Raw genomic sequence first — 19,280 nt, 5'->3', positions numbered from 1 at the left:
TTTTTTTAGGATGAATGTCATATTACATATATTTTTCAAAATTAAAATGAATAAAAATACAATAGTTATATAAAATTAAATGAGAGAGCAATTCAATGTAAAAAAATTTATAAACTTAAATAAAGGTTCTATATAACTTCAATAACAAGAACATTTAAATTTTCAATGACAAAGCAGTTTTAATATTTGAACTTAACAAGTCAAAAAGATTAAATAAACAAATAAGAATAACAATATTTATTAAATCACAAACCGTTATGTATGAAATCAACAGTTAATTAAAAATTCATATATAAATAAAGAAAGATGGGATTGGTTTAAAAATAAGTAATTACTTTTTGGAGACGAGATTTAATTAAAAATATATTATATTTTTACGGATAGAATAAATTATAATAAACTAATTTCCACATGAGTAAGAAAAAAGTTTAAATCCTCTAAAAAATAAAATACCTTACATTTTTTAAAAAATCACATATCTCTTTCGTTTTCAGTCGCTTATCCTAATTATAAAAAGTGATTTACACACATAACCATATAACTCGTGGAGTATTTCTTTCTTATTGGTTATTAACACCTCTTTTTTATGTATATTCTTTTGGGATAATTTTAAATAAGGATCGGTAGTGTGATTTAGTTACTAGTGAATTTTAAAAAATTCTACAATTTTAATTCAATTTAGGGGGATGAAAGTAAAAATGATTTCAAATGTGAAAAGACCAATTACCTTTCACTTGTGATGCATAATTATTAGGATTAATGTTCTTATTTCACTTATTAATTTATCAATATCACATGCAAATTACATCTATTTGTTAGATAAGTAGTGATATTAGTTGTTAATTTAGTATTTTTACTTGTTAAATAAATTTATAACTAATGTTAATGAATTACAAGACTTGTCAGTAATTTACAAATGATGTTAATAAATTAATAAATAAAGTTAATTTTTATTTTATACTGATATTGCCAATATGATTGAGCAATTGATACTAAGTTTTATATAATTATTGACATAGTAATTCATGTAATTTGCAACTCATATCAGTAATTTAATAATAAAGTACAAAAAATTAAAACAACTAGCGATTATACATAATCAATGAATGGTACTTTAGTATTTTTATAGTTGGGCTTAGCTTCACTTTTGTTCCTCTAGACTGACTGAAAGATTTCAAAAATTTTTAAGACCCACTAATAATTATGTTACATCTCTTATCCTTATTTAAAATTCTCTCATTTCCTTTTTCTTTCATTGACATTTTTCCTGCTCCTTTGTTAATTTATGGCATTAAATGAAAGTATTTTAATTGGTACACACCTCTCTCTCTCTCCTTCTATATAAACAATTTTCTAACATATTTTTTCTTCTTAAAATTAAGAGGTTGTTGGTATATTTTTTAATGAATGGACTATTCTACTCTTATTAAATTAGAAAGAGAAAAAGATAAATACTCTTATTACTTTATATTAAAAGAAAAAAATTATTTTTATTTATATAATTAGGAATAAATTTAATATATTATTGTTTTTAATTATAAATAATTTTTATTAATTTTATGTATTTCATTAAAACTATTTTATATATAATGAGGGATTGGAGTATATAGTAATAACATTATTTAAAATTTTTGACATGTCATGATCTCAAACCAACAATGATTTGGAAATAATAAAGACAGTGGTTTGGTGGTGGAAATGAAAGAAATCGAGTTAACGAGGACCCCCTTTCTTTTTTTTTTTTTTTTTTGGGGGGGGGGGGGAGGGGGCTGTTGTTAGTTCTGAACTATGCCAAGGCAGCAGCTAATCATCTGCAGTGAACGTTAAAATTAAATTAAAATATAATAAAATTGAAACGTGGGAAACGAATTACAGGCAAGTGTGGGACAGTGGAATCTTCGTAGTACAAGCCTGCAAGTTGTCCTCATTGAATATTTGAATCGGAGTGGTGAACGACAGTAATAATTCTTGTTTGTTTGTGAATCCTTCACTCAACAATTGCTTAGGCGAAGGAAATTCCGACAAGCCTCTTGTTTTATTAGCTGTCAGATGCTTAGCAATCCCTCATCCCTAACAGAATTTACAACTTGCTGCACAAGTTCTGAAGGGAAATTGATCTAAGGTCTTTATAATTTTATTTAATTTTAAAATTAGTTCTTATAATTTATTTATTTAATTAAATCTTTATAATTTGATATATTATTATATATATATATATTATATCTTGAATGTTTAAAATTATAATGAATAATTGAAATTTTACAAACCAAAAATTCTTAGAGTTTACAAAGAACTTAATTTAATTCTTTTAACAAAATTTAAAAATAAAATTTGACTTAGTATGTTGTTCATATTTTTATTAATTTTTTGTAATGGAAATTCTTATGTACACAAAAATATTTCGAACAACAACTAACCAAATTATTTTTGAGTTATAAAAATTATGTAATTAATTCTAAATTAATACAAGCATTTAAGAAAAATATTAAAGTTCTTAATTTTATTTTTTAAGAAAATTTTTAAGGATTTTAACCTTTAGGATTAAAAAGAAAAATTACTTTAAGGTCTCACTCAATATAATTAATTGCTCACTTGTTATTCTCAGGGCTCAGTCATCAATAGATTTGTTAGTAATTATTGTGTGTTGAGTGAGACTTATATGTAATTCTCCTTTTAAAAATTAATGATCAAGTTATAGGACTAATTAAAATAAAATTAAATACAAGGGCCTAAATCAAAATTGATTGAAATTGTAAGGATTTACAGGTATATTTTCTCACCCTTTTAATATTCGTCCCCGCTAGTTTTATAATGTTGAACACCCTTAACTCATTTTTCAATAATATTTTTTATAATTTTGCATTCTAAATAATGTATGCCTTTGCTGTTCTAAGTCCCATGTTTCACCATAGCATCTATTCTCTCCGTTAAGGCATTTTAATTTTTTAATGTATAATTATTACTTTTTTTAAGTACCCATATTAATAATAACTTTATATTTATTGTAAGGTGTTTAATAGGAGTAAATATAAAAAGATAAGGTTAGTTAAAAAGTAAGTAACTATTTATTAGAGTTGAGATTTGATTAAAAATTAAAAATATCTTATTTTTTTAATGGAGGGAGTAACTAACAGTCAATCAATTATAAACTAGCACATGTCCGTAGGTTCGAAAGGAAAATACAAAAGTAATTACTACAAATTGGCCATCAAGAAGTTCTTCCTATTATTAGTAGGATTGGATGAACCCATGATCTTGTGAGTTTGGAATTTTGGGCTAAATCCTTAAATTTTATAATTAGCTAGTGGAGCGTGTATTTGAAAATAAGTTGATTTTGATTGAAACATAATTTTAACTAAATCAATACTATAATAATTTTGTCTCAGAAATTATGAAGTTATGAGTTATTAAGTCAAACCTCTCATTTCATATTTAACAACTGATTCAAACACATATGGTTATAAGTAAAATTTTAGATTGATGTAATGAACCCTAAAAAAAAAAAAACCGCTTGAGTCTTTTTACTTATTATCATGTCTTATGCTACCCATGTAGATAATTAGACATTGACTATTTGACTTGCATGCTCCTTAGTTATAACTAAATCAATTTTAAGACAGAGGTGTTTGTCCAGTTAATTAAAGTAAAAAAATATTTAATAAGTCTGGTTAGCTAGAGAAATCAAATTTTATATATCTTCTGATTTCTTAATCACTTTCCGGTCTCTCCTAGAAGCAGGACTTCTAGATTAAAATCTTACATGTTCTTGGCCTGGCCAGCCGTTACAATATTATCATATTAATTATTTTCCTTATTTTACAGACGTCATTGATAAAACTCAAAGAAAAAAAAAATCGGTTAATACTTAATACCATCATCTATTAATAAAATTAAGGAAAAATATAATTTTTTTTTCTGCAAGTTACTCAAATTTTGCCATATGTTTTTACACTTTTTTTTTTGATATTCTAGGTTTATATATTTTTGTTTCTTAGTGTTTTAAATTTTTTTCATGAGCAATGTTACAGGATATAGCTAGAACACTAAAAAATAAAAATATAGAGAACTAAAATAATAAAAAAATATAAAAATTTATAACAAAACTCAACAAAGTACATAAATTCAAAATTATGTTTTTTCTAAAATTAATCTTGAAATGCTAGAGCTACTTTTTACAAGGCATATGCTTCTCCCCCCTCCCAAGAAAACGAACCCATTTATTAATAACAAAATAGTACACGCATAAATAGTCGAAGCAAAAAGAAATACTCCAAAAAAACTTATACACAACCTACCACACAAAACTCACCGAAAAAGAAAAAACAAAACAAAACAAAACAAAACAGCAAAAATACAAACCAGAAAAAATTAACAGGTTCTGAGTCTGTCATCACAAGAACAATAAAAAAGAAGGCCCGCGCTTCTGACGAGGTTTATAGTTGAAGCAGTGGCTCTATTATCAAAAAATTTGACTCTACATCCAAAATGTTTTATGCTTCATATATTATTTAATCTATAAGATAACGTATGTCAAATTTAAAAAAATAAGAAACCTTAATTAATTATTGCTAATTTGCTTAGAAAATTTTTTTGACCGGATAAAGCTCCAAGTTGAAGCAGCCAGCAACGTGCACATATATAGTAAAGAATACGCAACTATTAAAGAAAGAAATGATGCTGTACCGCGCATGCATGTAGGGATTAAAATATTAATCACGTGAGTTTAGTGCTCATGACTCAAAAAAAATGATTATTAACGTTTAGATGTGAAAAAATATTTTAAATAATTGAGCAGTTAAAATATTGACAAATGGATGGCCAAGATAAGCTACTATATATATTAGTCTTATGATGAAGTGAAGAAGTCATGTACACATAGAGAGAAAGAAAGGAACGAGGAAGGAGAAATGAATTTAGGGAAAGAGATGAGTGTCATATTGGTCATTTTGGGTGTCCTTCTTTGTAAGGCTCAAGGCGCTGTTCATCACCATGACTTCGTTGTAAGTTCGTCCATACGCGAGAATAAATATATACTCTGGCAATATTCTTAATTAAAGATTAATTAGGATGAATATTGGGCTAATATATATATATATATATATATACACGCTTTTGCTTACTTTGCCTTTTCTAATCTCTAACTAGCTTTGTTGTTGGCCACATCCTAAACAACATTACACACACACACACACACACACATGCTTTTTCTACACTAGCTAGCTAACTATTGCGAACTGTGGATCGGATGCTAATTATTATACTTGAGATGGATTACAGCTGCAAGAGAAGAACTTCACGAAGCTGTGCAGCACGAAGAGCATCTTGACGGTGAATGGTAGCTTTCCAGGGCCTACCATCACTGCTCACAAAGGAGATATCGTTTTTGTCACTGTCCACAATCATGGAACTTACGGTGTTACCATCCACTGGTACTCATTTTTCCACAAGCGAATTATTATTTTACAGCTTCCCAAAACACGGATCCGATTCCTTCATTTCATTTTTGACCTAATCCATTGTAATTATTAGAAATAATTAGTAGTATCAGGAAAATAACAACCGAGTTGTTTATAATTTGATCAGCATGAGTTATATACGTATGAAGCCGCGCAGAATCAACAAACTTGTTTTCAAGCTCAAACTGTTAACAATAACGATCTATCATTTCAAAAACCACCAGAAGAAGGATCTAAATGGATCTCTACTCATCTTTTTAACACTACGTGTTGATCTTCTCTATGTTTTTTAAAATATTTACTTCATATCAGTAAGTACAACGCAACATGAAAATGCAGGCATGGGGTGAGGCAACCAAACGATCCATGGTCAGACGGACCTGAGAACATAACACAGTGCCCTATTCCTCCAGGAACAAACTTCACCCAGAGAATCAATTTAGCATACGAAGAAGGTACACTTTGGTGGCACGCTCACAGTGACTGGACTCGTGCCACTGTTCATGGAGCCATTGTCATCCATCCTCCTCACGGCTCTTCTTATCCTTTCACCGAGCCCTATGGCCAAGAAACCCTCATCATTGGTATGTTCCATTTCTACATTAATTCGTCTTTCAATACTGTATTTAAATCCCTCTCTCAAATTAAACCTTCGTTTAATCACCATTTTGAAAACAATATGTAGGGGAGTGGTACAAGGGAGATGTGATGACAATCATAGACGACGCTTTGGCCACTGGCGGAGAACCAAACACTTCTGACGCTTTCACCATTAATGGCCAACCTGGAGACTTGTATGCTTGTTCTAACGGTAACGTCACGATGTAAAAAACTGATCAACTTGACCAATATTATTAGGCGACCGATCACTCACTAAAAAGTACTTAAAAATTAGATCATTTGAAAATCCTCCAGAAGTAGTGATAAAGATCAATATTGCAGTACATATCATTTCATGTTGTCGGAAATAACACGGGAAAATTTTGCAGGGACGACACACCGATTTTCAGTGGTGCAAGGAAAAACCTATCTCCTTCGCATAATCAGCGCCGCCATGAACGAAGCCCATTACTTCGGAATCACAAACCACTCACTCACAGTCGTAGGCATAGACGCAGCCTACGTCAAGCCCTTCACCACCCCTTACCTCGTGATCACCCCAGGCCAAACCATGGACGTTCTGCTCCAGGCTAACCAGACACCAGGTCTCTACTACATCGTCGCCTCGTCCTTCCAAGACGGCTCATCTCCATATGATAACACCACAACCACAGCCATTTTGCAGTACAGTGGAAGCTCCAATGCTTCTCAGCATCCTCCAATGGCGTTCCCAGATTTTCCTGAACATAATGATTCTACTGCTCCTTTTAACTTCACCAACAGGTTGAGGGGTTTGGGGAGCGAGAGTCACCCCATTGAGGTTCCAAAGACAGTGAACAGGATGATTTATATGACGGTCGCTGTGAATGTTCTTGCATGCAATGCTAGTACTTGTGACAGCACCACCAAGCTTGCGGCTAGTTTGAACAACGTGTCGTTTCAGACCCCGAGTATTGATATATTGGACGCTTACTACTGGTACGTACAGTATTTATATACACCGTCCATCGATATTCTCACAGGTCACAGTTTGTGTTGCACTTACGCAAAAACAATAATTCATGGGTTGTTTCATTTTGCAGGAACAAGACAGGAGTTTTCACTAAAGATTTCCCGAAAGAGCCTCCAAACTATATCAACTTCACAGATCCTGACAACAACGCATTTACGACCACGGGAACGAGGGTGATAATGCTGAACTACAATGACTCTGTAGAGGTAGTGTGGCAAGGAACGAATAATTCATTGAATACTGCCGAGAATCACCCAATGCATCTCCATGGATTCAGCTATTATGTTGTGGGACAAGGCTGGGGAGTTTTCAACAATAAGACCGATCCTGAATCCTATAACCTCGTTGATCCTCCAGAAGTTAACACTGTTAGTCTTCCCATGAATGGTTGGCTTGCTATGAGATTTGTCGCCAACAATCCCGGTATGTTTGTTAAATTATCATTCATTTGCATGCCGACGTACTTTCAAAAAAATTACTGCCCGATATTTTACAGGGAATTATCTGAATCCCCAGCGGCTTTTCCATATTAATTTAAACATCTCTACAGACTGCAGCCCAAGAAAATTTCTGAAGAGTCTCTGACCTTTGTTTTTCCCCGGCGTTGGGAAGTAAATAACAAATCATAATTATTTTTAAGGACAAAACTTAAGTGGAGGTTTTATTGGACTTTTTACAGTGTTAAGAAAACTAATTAGTTTCATCAAAAAATTATTAGCAATTTTTTTTTTAAAAACTACAAATTTAAAGAATTTGTGGTACTTTTAAGAATTCCTGAAATATTCGGTAGTAACTTTAGTCTTTAAAACAATTGTAATGCAGCTCTTCAAGTTATGACTTACGAATTTTGATTCTCTTTGGATTAGGCCAATAGATAATGGATGTTTATAGAACTCATATAATTAACTTGAGTGCGCATGTACATTGACATATACAGATTTTTTTTATATAAAAAAAAATTATGGGTTCCACACGTTACATGGGGTCTACAAACTGAGCATATTTTTCGCATCTCATGAATAATACAGATTCTGTTATATAGATGTATGTGTATTGATTCATTGATGATGATGAATAAGAAAAATGAACAATAAATGAATTAATTTGCAGGGGTATGGTTTATGCATTGTCATTTTGAGAGGCACAGTAGCTGGGGAATGGACACTGTGCTGATTGTGAAGGATGGAAAAACCAACGAAACAAGGATGCTTCCACCTCCTAAGTACATGCCTCCTTGTTCCAAATGAAGACGTTGCATCATTCTACATCAATCGTTCTTTGAGTCATTGGTATAATTATCTAGAAATTGAATAACCCTGTGTTTGATCTCAGGCAAAGAAGAGAATCCTGAGAAATTTGATTCCGTTTGGTTGTTTGAGCAATAATGTGTGATACTAGAAATGGTTCGTGTTCATGTTGTTTACTTTGGTTTGGAACTCCTCACATCATAATTTGGTCTTTTATTCAGTATTTTAGTCTCTAATTCACTTTGTGTATGTTTGATTTTCAGTTTATCAAAAGTTCATTTGGTGAAATTTTATTTGGTTAAAGTCAATTTAATGAAAGTTAATTATTGTAACGAAATTTGTGTTTAGATACATTTTTTTAAAAGTCAGTTTGGTATACTGAAAGTTGTTTGATTTGTAATAGTAAAATGTATTTTTAAATGTACAATTATCAAAAAAGATATTAATTTATGATGATTTATAATTTTTATTATACAAATATAATATATTTAAAATATTTAAAAAATGTGATAAAGATTTTAAATAACATAAATTTTGATATATAATGTTAAAAATTTGTTCTCTAGTTATTTGTATTTTTTTAATTTGTAATTTTAAAAAAATATGACAAAGATTTGTAACTTTTATTATACATTAATACTACAAATTAATATGATTAATTATTTAATTTAAAATGTCAAAAACATGATGCCTAATTATTATTATATTTTTAATGAATTAAATATTTTTTAAATAAAAAATAAGAGATTAAATTTAGAGTGGTATGATCAAATAACATTTTATTTTTTAAATTCACTTTTCAAAAACTTTAAATAGTTACGTTTTAAAAATTTAATTTCAGTTACTGTTTGAATATATATTTATTTATAAAATATTTCACCTAAATAATTTTTAACTTTTTAAAAGTAAAATTTTACTTTTTGAATGTGAAAAGTAAAAAAACTAAATGGCCCCTTTGTTGCAAATAGCAGTTTTTAGTCTTGTTTTCATATTTTAGCGTGTCTTTAATTGTTTATTTTGTTTTCGTGTTATCTTATATATTGTAGCTCCCTAGACGCTACTAAAAGCAGCTTCACGTAATTAAATATAAAAAGTGGTGATTGGATATGGTGTTATTTTCAGTGTGTTAGTACTTTATTTGTTATTATTTAACGTTAATTAGGTCAGGACGCACAATAGAGTGATGGGGGACCAAAGTTGTTCCCCCATCAAAGCAAACAAGGATTTTAAATCCTTGAAGCAAAGCAAAGCAGCATAACTAGTTGTTGCTCCATATCAAAAGGCACAGACGAGTAAAATGTTGATCCAAAAAAAGATACTAAAATCACTTTTTGTTTTGCCCCTTTTTCAAAAGTCAAAAGTTATGATAGACCCTTTTTCTGTGTAATCAAATGACAAAAATAAAATATTAAATAATTTCATGCCCCAGATAAAAAAGTTTTAATTTAAATAAATTCCATAGTTTGATTTTCATACAATTTTACCGGTCATTGCTCATTCGAGATGCGGAATGAAATGGAAACTAAAATTTAAAAGTGATGAAAAGAATTGCGTTTTAAACATTTTTCTGGTGAAATTCTATTTTAGTTTTAGACTAAAGGATTGTATTGTTGGTGAAGGCGCCATCCCATTCCCATATCTTATAAGAGCATGCCTTCAAATTTCACTGTAATATATAAGGATTTTGTTGATTGGTAATTTGTAAATATTTTCTTCAGTGTTTTTTTAAGTCAGGAAGCCTATTTTAACTTTAATAATCATTTGAAACTCAATTCATTTAAACTTTAATAATATTCATAAAAAATAAATATTTGAAAATCATATTGGATCTCAACTAATTCAGTTGAGTAAAGATTGAAGGAATAACTCTCCCAACAAACATTTAAAGCAACTACTTACTCAGGGGGCAAACTCGGAACTATTCACGATATTAAACTAACATAACCTCCTATCTACTAGCTCAATTAAGCATGACTTGTTGGTTGTGCAGCAAACTCTCTCCATTAAAAAATATAAAATATTTTTTGATGAGTTGGATGTTAAAAAATACAATATTTTTTAGTCTTTTGAGATGTAATAATTATCTTTTTTTTACAATGCCTTTATTGATAATAATTTTATATTTATTGTAAGGTATTTAATAAGGGTAAATATAAAAAGATAGGATTAATTTGAAAGTAAGTAATTATTTTATTAAAAAGGTAAAATTTAATTAAAAATGTTTTAACTGAGAGAATATAATTTTTACAAGATCAAACGAATGACTGCCGATCTACATTTTTTAGTGCGTGTTATGATGTATCATAGTAGACACTACTTTAGGCAAAGTAGCAGGATATATATTACATTATTACAAAGAAAACATCGCTTTCGAAAGAGAGTAAAGTGGTACCAAAGCGGTGACTATTTTATAATATTTGCAACGAATTGAAGATGAAGAAATAAACCTTTGAGAAATCCGTCAGATCCAAGAACTTGACCTATATGTAACTTGTAAGTATGGCAAAATTTGATTGTCATAAAATTACATATATAAAGCCATGTGTTTTGTTTTCTCTAGCTATACTGCCACCAAGAAGAGCAAGCAAGGATGGGACATCACCTGGAAATTCAAGCTTTGCTAATAGCTCTTCTGGGGTTCATGTTTATTGGCAAGAGCCAAGGCAACGTACATTATTATGATTTCGTGGTAAGTCTTGAAATCCCAACTGTGAGAATTCGTCACAAGTTCATTTTTCATTTTATTTTTGCATGGCGTGATAGTTTATACTTTGTTGTAAGTATATAAATATGTAAGTTCATGTATATGTTGTTGTGAGATTGTTCCCGTAGTTGAAATTTTGAACCGTGAAACTTATTATTATTTGAAATTATAGATACAATATTAGATTTTTTGTATTAAATAAGTTTAAGGATAGTATATGTTTTATAAAAATAGCTTTAGCCATTATATTAAATACTTTATAAATTTATATATTTATGATCTATCTTTTAATTTTTAAATGTGAGATTTCTTTTACATTGTAATATACAGGTAGAAGAAAAGAACTTCACCAAGCTGTGCAGCACAAAGAGCATATTAACAGTGAACGGGAGCTTTCCAGGGCCTACCATTCGCGTTCAGAAAGGCGATACAGCTTTTGTTACCGTCCACAATAAGGGAAGCTATGGGGTCACCATTCACTGGTCAGTAATTTCTCCCCATGAAACGGTCGGAGAGAATAGTAGTAGAGGGCACTAAGACGTCTGAACTAAAATCTTTAAAACTCAAGTTGGTGGGTTATTTTGTTTTATTATATATTAATCATTAAACTTAACTTTAAGATAAAGTTACTTACACTTGAACATGCACCGTAAGATAGTGATATGGTTCAGAGGATGTTGACATAACAGGCATGGGGTGAAGGAACCAAGAGACCCATGGTCGGATGGACCAGAGAACATAACACAGTGCCCGATCCCGCCGGGAACGAGTTTCAGACAGAAGTTGGCATTTACGTCAGAAGAAGGAACACTGTGGTGGCATGCTCACAGTAGTTGGTCTCGTGCCACCGTCCATGGCGCCATCCTCATCTTCCCTGTAAATCAAACCTCTTATCCTTTTCCTCAACCTCATGCACAAGAAACTTTCATCATTGGTCAGTACATTATGTCTTTGTTGAATTTCAGCCAACGATTACCTGATAAATAACATAATTACAAGTGATTAATGTGCAGGGGAATGGTACAAGGGGGACGTGCAGCAAATAATAACTTCAGCACTAGCAAGTGGTGGCGAGCCCAACTCATCTGATGCTTACACCATCAACGGTGAACCTGGACATTTCTATAACTGTTCAAGAGGTACCACTTATGCTCATTAATGATCAACTTTTTTAATAAGTCGTTTACTTTCAACTTTGAACTTCACAGTGACTCCCTAATGTGAGAGAGTTATTGTACAGTTTTCCAAATTTATCCTGTTGAGTGGCTTCACTTTTCTTTCCAGGACATTCATAGAGAAATTATAGCTATCCTTTTGACAGCTAATTAAATTATCTAGTTAAAAGAAATGGCAATTTTTAATTCTTCAAATCTCTTTATTGTTCATGTTTGATTTTTTAGATGTATTTTCTGGTGCTTCCTCCTCTCCTTTATGTAAGTAATCTTTTACAATTTATAAGAGCTTTATGGTCCAATATAAGTTATTTATCAAAAATTTGTGAAGTATTAATTATAATTGCATCATTTCGAAAGTTTCCTTGTTTACCATTTTTTAATGAGGGGGGATAAAATTAAAAGAGCATATATTTTTCAAATTTATGGTATTTATTAGGGATAAATTAATTAAAGATGAAACTAAAGCAAATTAAAGATAATTTTAATGATTTATTTAACACACACACACACACACACACAAAACATGAATTTCAAATTATATAAGGACTTGTTTACTTGGAAATCAACTATTCTTTATGATTTTTAGTATACTTCTAGCTATTTGCTGAAAATAATTAAGGAGGAGCATTAAATCATTAAAACGGTTTAAAAATAAAATTACTTTTTAAACTTATCCTTATGTAAATAAGAGTGGTTTTGAAAAATAGCTAATCAATTCTATATCTTTTTATCCAAAGTGATTAACACTCACACACAACTATCAATTTATTATGGAAGATTAATAATCTACAAGATCAGAGAGAGGGTACAATGGAACTGAATTCCTATTTATTGATTTGACTAATTGTGCAGAAACAACGTATCATTCATGGGTTGATTACGGGAAGACATATCTATTTAGGATAATAAATTCTGCGATGAACGAAGAACACTTTTTTGGGATTGCACATCACAGGCTTACAGTTGTGGGAATCGACGCGTCCTACACAAAACCCTTCAAGACCAGCTTCATTGTAATCGGCCCAGGACAAACCATGGACGTGCTCGTCACAGCAGATCAGCCCCCTCGTCAGTATTACATTGCTGCTTCTCCCTTTTACGATGGAAATGCACCGTATGATAATTCCACAGCAACAGCAATTCTTCAGTACAAAGCTTACACTTATAATCAATCCAATTCAGATGATAAATCATCATCTTCTTCTAGAGCTATTCCCTTTCCTATGCTTCCTGCTCTGAATGACTCAGGGACAGCGGTTAACTTCAGTAAGAGGTTGAGGAGTTTGGCGAGTAAAGATCATCCGGTAGATGTTCCCAAAAATGTCAGTAGAAGAATTTTTATGACTGTCTCTATAAATGTGTTGCCTTGCGCTAATTCAAATTGCTCCGGCCCTAATGGAACTAGACTCTCTTCAAGCTTCAACAACATAAGCTTTCGGATTCCCAAAATTGATATTCTACAAGCATACTATTGGTATGTCTATGATCTCCATTATCATAACTTAAGACATCATTCTATTTTACTGAGTATATATTAGTTACAACATTCAACTTTATTCACTTTCCACGACACAAGTCCATTCATTTGAACAAACCAAACGTGAATTTTTGAAGATATTGAAATAAGAAGACTTTAATTTTTTTTTTGTTTTCTTTTCTGTGAAATTATTTATGAAAATATATATGCAGGAACATTTCTGGGGTATTCACAGGGGACTTTCCAGATGAACCGCCATTGTATTTTAACTTCACAGGAGACGTGGTAAACACGACAATGATCCCAAGTACAGGAACGAGGGTTATAATGTTGGACTATAAGGAGGTTGTGGAAATAGTGTGGCAAGGTACGAGTCTTGTTGGCCCAGAGAATCACCCTCTGCATCTTCATGGCTTTAGCTTCTACGTGGTCGGAATTGGCCTCGGAAATTTCAACAATGTCTCAGACCCTCTCTCCTACAACTTAATTGATCCTCCACTCGTTAACACCTTTGGTCTTCCCAAAAATGGATGGGTTGCAATGAGATTTGTTGCTGATAATCCAGGCAGGTTCTCTTGACTACGATCTAGCCATGTGTGGTTCAATTGATATATTATCTGATCTATTGAGAATTATTACATTACAATATATTATTTATTGAGATTTAAGGAATAGTTTATATTCATAAGTCATTATTAAGATGATCTCTCTCTTTTTTTTTGTATGTGTATATTGTAAGCTTTTAACATAAATAGACTACAACATTTTTTTTAGGTCACATTTCTTTCTTTTATGAAATATTTCAATTTTTTACTGATAAAGAATAGTCTTGTTTCCTAACGAGGACAGGGGTATGGTACATGCATTGTCATCTTGATAGACACACAAGCTGGGGGATGGACACGGTTGTTATTGTGAGAGATGGAGGTACCCCACAAACAAGCATGCTTCCGCCGCCTAAATATCTGCCTCCTTGTTCTTAAAGAGAGAGAGTTTATTAGGATCTTGTAAGCATTTTCCAAGAAAATATAAGATTTGCATGGCCGGCCGGCTCATCTCAAAGCCTTGATATAGGGATGTGATTACCTTTTTTTTTTTTTTTGTGAATGGGGTGTGATTATCTTTGGTTTGCTAATGACTTCAAGTATTTTATTGAATTTCATGTATTTGTTTCACTTTCACTTCTAGAGATATCTAAGTGCCTCGATCGGATTTAATTTACAGCACACATGTTGACATATAACATTCCTAATTTCATATCATCTCCATCTCTCCCTGAATCCTGCAGGTTTGTCTTTATACTTGAGAAACAAATATTAAGTACTGTTTTTATATTTGAGTAGGAATTATGCGAATATCAAATGTGATTCAATATCCAAAACTTCGTTGCATAATCCGAGGAATTAATAAAATCTTGCATTTTATAAATTAAGGGGAGGATTACATACGAGTATATCTAAAAAATTTAGTTTAAGTGATCTTAAAATCATAATTATTTCTAAATGCCTGAGTTATTATAAAATATTGCTGAAATTATTATCCCTTGTTTTAGAGATTGCTATTAAATTTGAGGAAAATTATGAATTTCTAGTAACTTTCCTTACGGACAGTGCACTGTCATCTTTAGACAGGCACAGTAGCTGGGGTATGGACACTGCTGGTGAATATTTTTGTTACGATACTAGCTAGATATTTGGCTTGCATTGGGCGCTTTCATTGGTGTAGACAGAGTTTTTCACCACAATTAAAAAATATTTTTTGATGGCAAAAGATAATGCGTGATAGAAATAAATGCAATAATAAATGATATTTTTCACTACAATTATAATAAATAACATTTACGATCACAAGTTCAAGTTAGACATGTGGCCGTAAACAGTGAAAAGAAGCATTTGTAGTCATAGGTCTATCTTAAACTTATCACCATAAATGGTTTGCATCACCATTTAGGACCACAGTTATTAATTATAACTATGGCCATAAATAACATTTTTTATTATAGTCATAATAAATGATTGTGATCGTAAATGTTTTTTTTTTAAAATCACTCATAATTATATACATCTCTTATTAATTATAAACCTACATAAATATGTAACAGTAACTCCAAAGATCAGTGCAAATATACCAACTAAATATAATTATGCATTTCTAATACAAAGAAGTATAAACTATTTACTTTAATCTTGCTGATTTTAGAAAGAAATTAGATCAAATGTTATGTATATGTTTTATCTCTTGTTTAGAATATGATTCTAAACTTGTGAAAGTTTTGAATTCAATAACAATATACGTATGAATAACAATTCAAGTCTAAGGTGAGCTTCAAAATATAAAGCATCAAAAGTGGATAGTAATATATTATGAAAAAAAAAATAATATGAAAACATATATACCGTTTTTTGTAAGGTAACTTATAAAAAAGAGTATAATATTTTTCTTGAAGATAAATTATATTTAAGATAGGTAGAAGTAGTATATGTAGTATATAGTTTAATTTTTTTACTATATACTCATGAAAAATTATGAAAGGATAAAATTGAAATAAAAGTAATTAATTATATATCATTCTATATAAAGTAACTTATAAAAAAAATTATAATATTTTCCTAGAAGATGAATTATATATAAGACTGGTAGAAATATATACATATAGTAGTATAGTAGTATAGTTTAATAATAAATTACCATTAAGTGTTTCTACCTCATGCATTTATTGGCAATTAGCAACTATTGTACTCGTCACATGCATGGCACTTTCACTTCAATTGTTCTATAGGACTCAAAAATTAAATTTTAGGAGCTTTTCTTATGCATTAACTAATAATTGTATACTCACAAGCCCTGGAGGGCGGCCACTCCACCGAGTGTTTTACGGGTGGATCACGATGTGTGTCTCACTTTCCCAGAATTTTCTTGCAATTTGCAAAGTGAAATTCATATAAATAAATTTTTCACTTTGAATAGATGACAAACCACAAACATAAGAGACATATGCTTTACTTAATACTTACAAGTACTGGAGGGCGATCACTCCACTGAGGTTTGGAATGGTACCCTGCAGATTCTTGTTGGACAATAGATTGACAAACATAAATAAAAACCAAGAACCTTGATGAATAATTATGAAACTTCAGATGTAGAAGCTAATAATACACATGAAATAAGCATGATTCGATTTGGCAGGATGTTCATCTTACCGGTCTGTAACATTGTGGAGGTTTGTCAGGTTCTGAGGTACAAAGTCAGCAAAAAATTATTTTCCAAGCGCTAGCAGCCACAGAAGAATGTTATTGTGAAAATGCATCGAGAATATTTCTATCAATGAGTTAGTTTGAGCAGGTGATAACAGGGACACTTACACTACCATCAGATTTTGAGCACGTCCAATTATTAAAGTAACTAAGAAGATATTTAGCATGGTCAAAGTCATTGATATAGACAGTGCTCTTGTAGCGCAAAACCCTCATAGTGTTGTGGCAGCTATAGTAAAACAAAGCACTAGAAAAATAATAACACAATTTCCAATAAAAATTATTATTATATAAAAGCTTTCAACTTCAACTCTATCATCGCTCTTATCATACAACTATTGCCAGCATCGCATCACATGACCATCACAAAGCGAACAAAATGGTTTTAGGCTGAACTTAGCAGCAAATCTCAAAGTTGCGAGGGTTTTTTGATAGAAGCGTGAACAGTGCAAGCATCCATACACCATGGGTCCTAAAAATTTTCACCTGAAATGATAAAACGATAATCCATTAAGAGATTCAGGTTTAGGGAAACCACATTAAAAATGTCGAAAACCCAAGTGCAGAAAGTTTAATGGTAGTGGAAGAAAAAAACAACAATAATCAAGAAAAATAGAATTCAAATTCAAAATATAACCTAAAACGTGTCCTCGGCCAGCTTCATTGATTCCCATGATGCAAGGCTGCAGGGGTGGGGAGAGGGGGGGACTGGTAGGCCACAGCCGCCCTTAACTTTTTTTTTTTTTTTATGAAATGTATGAGTTATATATTTTTAATTTCAATAAGTTGGCATATTATAGAAGTTATGAAATATTAAATAAATTTTTTATTTTAATTCAATATGTAATCTTTTATGTATGTTAGAGTAACTATTTTAATAGTTTGAAGGTATAATTATTACAGGATCTATTTATTTTTAACATGATAACATTATACATGCTCTTAAAGTATTAATATTATTTTATGTTGCTTTTATTTTATATTTAATGAAAAAAATTATGAAGATTATTATTAACAAACTTTGTTAAGCATTACACCAAAAATTTTAAGATATATTGAATGTTATATATTTGATATCTATCATAAAATCACGCATCTAAAAGTTAAGAGATTTGATAAAGATATTCTTCTAGAAAAAATTACTTTTTTAAAAGTAATCAAGCTATTAAAATTTATGATATGAATAGTTTTTACTTTGATATAATTCAATCTTATTGACATAAAGATGCAATTAAGCACTATTAATGTGTTGATATATTTATTTACTATAATTATCAATTGAATGAGTTAAATAGTAAATTTAATAAGTAAGTAATAGAGCAAATTACATTGAATAAAATTTTAAATTCTAATGATGTATTTAAATTATTTAATACTTATGGAAATGATAAAATTTTCACCAATTTAATAATAATTTATATTGAAAAGGAAATTGTTAAAACATTTACTGTAGACAAAATAATTAATGATTTTTAATTTATATCATAAAAAATCGATAAGCAAAACTTAATATATATATATATATATATTATTATATATGTGTAAAATTGAATATAAATATATACGTTGAAATATTTATATTATATTGGTGATACATATATAAATTGATACATATATAAATATAATTTCTTTAATTATCATATGTACTTTTTCATCGGCTCCCCTTAATAAAATTTTTTGACTCTGCCCTTTGTAAGGTTGGGATGCCTAAGGTTGGGATGCCTATTTGGGAAGAAGGATCACTTCAAAGGCCACTGTGGGTTGAGGGGAGAGGAGCTAAGAGAGATTTGAGGTGGAGTTGAGGAGGTGGCTGGAATTGAAGGGATAAGAGCTAGAGCTATGGGCAAATTATAGAATGATATGCAAGAGCTGGAGTTGAATAGCTAAGGTTATATCCTCAGCTAGACTTTTGGCGACAGGTCCTAGTAAACCTTTCGCCATAGATCACCTAAAGGTCACTTATTTTGAAAAAAAAATTAAAAATGGAATTAGAACAGGTTATAGCCATTTGTCTTCTTAAAAAAAATTATTACAGTAAATATTAATTAATAATTATTGTAATTAATAATTAATTAATTTCAATTATTAATTAATAATTAAAATATATTAAATTCTCCTAATTAGTTCACAATTTAATTTTACTAGTTAATTCAATTTTTAATTAAATTTCATTTAATTAATTTAATATTTTAATTTATGATTTTAATTGATTAAATTAATTTACTTTATCAATAACTTATTTTTTCTAAATTTTTTAATTTAATAATATTTAATATGTTTGAATTGAGACAACTTAAGTTCAATTAAATTACTTAATTAACTATAATTATATATTATTAAATAAATTTTATTAAT

At 30.3% G+C, this 19,280-nt stretch overlaps 2 protein-coding genes across 2 annotated transcripts; both read left to right on the top strand.

Annotated features, from left to right (window-relative positions):
• The first annotated feature begins 4,367 nt into the window (after positions 1–4,367).
• Positions 4,368–8,538, top strand: LOC129298158 (putative laccase-9). The gene is made up of 7 exons (XM_054936567.1): positions 4,368–5,000; positions 5,278–5,429; positions 5,796–6,040; positions 6,142–6,267; positions 6,446–7,034; positions 7,139–7,491; positions 8,179–8,538. The coding sequence occupies exons 1-7, from the start codon at positions 4,908–4,910 to the stop codon at positions 8,313–8,315; spliced, it is 1,695 nt and encodes a 564-aa protein (XP_054792542.1). The 5' UTR covers positions 4,368–4,907; the 3' UTR covers positions 8,316–8,538.
• Positions 8,539–10,878: 2,340 nt separating this feature from the next.
• On the top strand, positions 10,879–14,970 carry LOC129298157 (laccase-15-like). The gene is made up of 7 exons (XM_054936566.1): positions 10,879–11,004; positions 11,350–11,501; positions 11,709–11,953; positions 12,033–12,158; positions 13,047–13,668; positions 13,884–14,236; positions 14,521–14,970. Exons 1-7 carry the CDS (start codon positions 10,906–10,908, stop codon positions 14,652–14,654), a joined length of 1,731 nt encoding a protein of 576 aa, XP_054792541.1. The 5' UTR covers positions 10,879–10,905; the 3' UTR covers positions 14,655–14,970.
• The last annotated feature ends 4,310 nt before the right edge of the window (positions 14,971–19,280 follow it).

The sequence above is a fragment of the Prosopis cineraria genome, unplaced genomic scaffold, assembly GCF_029017545.1.
Source record: "Prosopis cineraria cultivar Desert tree isolate PC_DT_omini unplaced genomic scaffold, ASM2901754v1 PC729, whole genome shotgun sequence".
In the NCBI taxonomy this organism is placed as follows: domain Eukaryota; kingdom Viridiplantae; phylum Streptophyta; class Magnoliopsida; order Fabales; family Fabaceae; genus Prosopis; species Prosopis cineraria.
Note: the sequence above shows the minus strand (reverse complement) of the source record. Positions and strands in the feature narration are given on the sequence as shown.

Bases quoted from the DNA above. Each gene is read 5' to 3' on its own strand.
- LOC129298157 (XM_054936566.1), top strand. From the start codon at position 10,906: ATGGGACATCACCTGGAAATTCAAGCTTTGCTAATAGCTCTTCTGGGG. The intron at 11,005-11,349 runs GTAAGTCTTGAA...TGTAATATACAG, and splicing joins TACATTATTATGATTTCGTG to GTAGAAGAAAAGAACTTCAC. The intron at 14,237-14,520 runs GCAGGTTCTCTT...TAACGAGGACAG, and splicing joins ATTTGTTGCTGATAATCCAG to GGGTATGGTACATGCATTGT.
- LOC129298158 (XM_054936567.1), top strand. From the start codon at position 4,908: ATGAATTTAGGGAAAGAGATGAGTGTCATATTGGTCATTTTGGGTGTC. The intron at 6,041-6,141 runs GTATGTTCCATT...AACAATATGTAG, and splicing joins CCAAGAAACCCTCATCATTG to GGGAGTGGTACAAGGGAGAT. The intron at 7,035-7,138 runs GTACGTACAGTA...TTCATTTTGCAG, and splicing joins ATATTGGACGCTTACTACTG to GAACAAGACAGGAGTTTTCA.